The sequence below is a fragment of the Pundamilia nyererei genome, unplaced genomic scaffold, assembly GCF_000239375.1.
Source record: "Pundamilia nyererei isolate P.nyererei 1_Seehausen unplaced genomic scaffold, PunNye1.0 scaffold00302, whole genome shotgun sequence".
NCBI lineage: Eukaryota > Metazoa > Chordata > Actinopteri > Cichliformes > Cichlidae > Pundamilia > Pundamilia nyererei.
In genome coordinates, this window is record NW_005187703.1 from 12602 (window position 1) to 16689 (window position 4088).

The following is a 4088-nucleotide window of genomic DNA, read 5'->3' on the forward strand; positions in this document are numbered from 1 at the left end:
ATTATTATTATTATTATTATCATTATTATTATTATTATTATTATTAGTGTCTGCTGTCTTTGTAACTGTCTGTCCAACCCTGAATGAGTCCCAATCACACCTGTGTATCCTTTTGTGTTCTTTCACCTTTCTGGATCAACCCTGCCCGTTTTACACTAAGAACTACTAAGTACCTTTTTTTCACCTGTTTATTTTGTGCATAAGTCTGGAATCAGGTTATTCCAGTGGTCCCATCATTCATCCAGTGATTCTCCAGTGGAGACTCACTGGGGTTGGCTCAACTTCAACTTCACCGAGCAGAACAAGAGCTTGTGTTGTTAATAGCAGTATAACACAGAGTCTGTGCAGGTGATGGGAAACTGTAGCAGGATGATATTTAAGTGTGGTTACACGTCCACCATAACATTTTCTTTCATTACTGGTGTTGTCTTTCCCTCTCTTTTCTCTTTAAATGAGAAAACAAAACATTAAATCTTCTAGTTTTAAGAGTGTGGAAATGTATTTCATTTGTACTATAAAAGTGTGACATGGGTTTCTCTCAGTGTGCGGTCTACAAGCATGCTTTCATACTCAATATCCACTATTTCTGGCAATGCATCTTTGAGAACTGTTGGTGAGGAAGCTAGGCATCAGCATTTCATGCACTCTGAAAAAATGCCTTTGAATTCTAAGTGCTGTAGTCTAAAACCATATTTAGCCAATCAAATACAGTCCACCAACTGCCAATAAAGATGACCGTTTAATGTAAGAAGAATGGCGTTGGAAACCCAGAGGAAACCATGGAAAGGAAATGAGATTCTAACCCAGCACCTTGTTGCCCGCTGCATCACACTGCTGCTACATTTCCTGACCCGTGTGCGCTGCTGTTTCTATTCTCTGCAGGTTATGAAAAATGCAACTGAATAAAAATGAAGAAGACCTTTTCTGTTTTGAGCTGCTTCTCCACCAGCTTAGGGATCATGGCGTAGTGATCAGGCATCCATGGCAGTGACACATTCATGTACTCCATATCTTTGGTCTGGAATACATTCTTCACACCTGCAGAGGAAATGTGGCAAAATGTTGTTTTCTTTTCTGCATTTCTATGCTTCAGTGAATGTGTGGAAGGTGGTCTTTATGTTATTTACACTCAGCGAGATGAGTGGCTGATGAATACATAGATGAGATTAAAAAGAATTACACAGGACTGGAACTGATTTCTTTAGGTAAGGATGCCTAGAAGCTTACATTGTGCATAAAAGCATCGTGGCTCCATAAGCAGCTGCAATGCTGAACATAAGCAGTAAAAAACAAATTGCCTTTGGTTGCAGTAAGAAACACCAGAGGAGATCTGTTTTCACTGTGGACTCTGTGGGCAATGTGTAAGTGCTGTGGAATGTATAGTAGGATTTGTGTCTGTGTGTGTGTTCCTGCTTGGCACACTTGTGCAAACAGCTTATTGCCTGTATGGATTTATATTTACATTTATCAAGTGTGACATATTTATTAGGAGGCTGTAAACGAAAGGCTATAATACTATACACTGCACTATACATGATTTGATTTGGTTTATTTGTTTTTCTAAAATACAGAAAATTCTAATACGAAGTTGCTGTTTTGTTTTTGTAATTTTGGGGAATCGTCCTCCACATCTGGAATGTGACATCAGCTAAACATATAACATATAGCTTTTATTAAAAAGGACTTGTACTATTATTTATCATATTTAAAGGGCTAACATTTACTCTGACCAGCAGAGAAAGTAAAGAGGACCGTGTGGAGTGGAAAAGGGGGACTTATATCCAAATAATTTGGCCTTTGACAACAGACTTGTCTGCTTAATTTTGCAAAGCTTTACATTTACATCGGTTTTGTCAAAAAATAAATAAATCACATTTAAATGTGTACGTCACTCACCAAGTACATCCAGGTCCACTTTAAAATGAATGAAGTGCGTGTGAATGTTGCCCAGGACATTTTCAGCCACCTGGTGTCCGTGTGTTTTACTCCCGGGAAGCAGGTAGGAAGAGGAGATGTAGCCGGTTGCGTGAACTTTGACCTCCACTGATCCGCTCTGGTAGAAGATGAAATCCCACATGTAGTCATAGTTCCCGATAGCCGTGATGGTCCTGAACACTAAAGCGCTGTTTGCCATTCCTCCAAAGTTGTTGTGGAAAAAGTCTGCGAAGTGCCTGCGCAGGGGCTGACCCATGTTGTGCTCAAAGATGCAGATAGAATTTCTAAACCTGACCGGGAGTGGGGCATCAATGTAGCGGTATGTGTCCACGTAGGTCGCCTGATAAGGACAATCTACTCCACGGACGAGCTCGTGGGCAAAGCGCCCAATGCCGATACTTGAATCTAGGAACTTGGTAATAATCATCCCTGGAGTCACTGAACCGTACACCGACATAGCCTCCTGTACGCTCAGTTCATACGCGATCCTTTCACCCTTGAAACGTACATCAAACACCTTCATGCCGGTGAGAGAGCTCAGTCCGAAAGCGAAGCTCCAGTCCAGGTACAGGACATGGTTGTTGCTGACGCTGTATCGCGCCCCCTCTGAGTAAAACTGCTGCGGGCCGATCTGCAGAGGCTTGCTCCTGGGCTTGAGAGAGCCATAGTCAGGCGACTCTTTATAAACGATTTTCTTAACTGACCCATTATCATATGCGCGTTGAAGTTCTTCTACAGAGTCAAAATATTTGCCGTTATAAAACAATTTCTCTATTCTCCACTGTGACATGTTTAGGCTTTCGTGGTGAAGCAGAATTTCGAAGCCCACCGGATGGATGTACATGCCACTCATATCCCTGAAGAAAGACACCCAGGTTTTTCTGTCCCCGGACCGAACTCCGCGAGGCATCTGCTCGAACGCGTTCAGCGTCTTTTTCTTGTCTACCCCAAAGCTTTCTCGAAGGAGTTTCTCTAACTTGGAGAAGATCTCGGTTTCAAATAAACGAAAAACCAAGACGTACTCCCCAATGGTGACCGGACGCGCATTAATGGGGACATCCACCTGATACCTCTCTTTAGTCACATCTCTGTGGTATGCTGGGTTGTCGAGAGGTCCCACTACATATTCCTTGATATAGCCTTTTGCGCCGTGGAAAACCACTGCCGTCGCCTCTCTCACCGGTTTGGTGCCTTTCTCGTCCAGGTAAGCCAGCACCTCTGCTTTCTTTGGGAGCGACAGTTCTATTAAGAAGAGAAAGTTTTCAGATGGCTTTGTGATCTGGCTGGTGGATATAGCCAGGTCTTTTTGTTTGAGTAAATACTGCTGGACCTTCATATACTCCTCCCGGGTGAGGTCAGCGAACACAAGGGTGCGGTCGTCGTGTCTGCCTCGCAGCGGGTGGATGCGTTCACGGGAACATTTGGGTGCCCTGCTGGAGTGGATGCCGATGAGGACGATGTTCAGAATAAGGGAGAGAAGCCCTAAAAGGACCAGCGCCCATTTTGCCAAAGGGTTCATCTTTCCCTCTACCATCATGCGCGCTTGGAGCGAGAGCAGAGGAATGCGCTCTGGGTAGGAAGGACTGTTCACACAATCTAGAAGAGGAGAAACGACCCTCTTCAGTTTTCCCAGCCCCCTATGCACGGATCTGATTACCTCCAGCCCCTCTTTCCTTATTTCTTTGAGCTGCAATGAAACGGTTTCATCGACCTACTGTTCAAATCCTCCTACAAACAACTGAGTATTTAAAGATTTCACCATTTTACATAAAAAAAGGTTTTGTTTGCAGGTTTTGTTCTCAGTTTAATGATGAACATTGTACATAAGCTGCTAAATATGTAATTGCACACATTGAATGTGTAAGATATGAGCAATCATGTTTGCTACAGTAATGCTGTGTTTATAATTTTGTTTTGTTTTTTTAAGAAATATGCAAAATATGTTTGTATTGGTATATTTTATGACAGTAAACATAAGAAGACCACTGCCCACTTTTTTTAAAACACATTTAAGTCAACAATCTAATTCAGCTGCCAAATAATAGAAACCAAATACTGAATTAGCTAAAACTTAAGTGAGATTAGCCAAACTCATTATTTTACTACCCCATAAAAAAGTACTGCATATTACTTAATGTGATTAGTGTAACATT

At 42.1% G+C, this 4088-nt stretch overlaps 1 protein-coding gene across 1 annotated transcript in view; it reads right to left on the reverse strand.

Moving 5' to 3' along the window:
* aoc2 (amine oxidase copper containing 2) overlaps positions 1-3584 on the reverse strand; it is a 6720-nt gene extending 3136 nt beyond the window's left edge. Inside the window, exons 1-2 of the mRNA XM_005751179.1 lie at positions 1897-3584; positions 893-1038 (exon numbers count right to left, since the gene is read on the reverse strand). Coding sequence (XP_005751236.1) covers positions 893-1038; positions 1897-3472 — 1722 coding nt within the window. The 5' untranslated portion in view covers positions 3473-3584. The remainder of the gene's footprint in view (positions 1-892; positions 1039-1896) is intronic.
* Between the last annotated feature and the right edge of the window lie 504 nt (positions 3585-4088).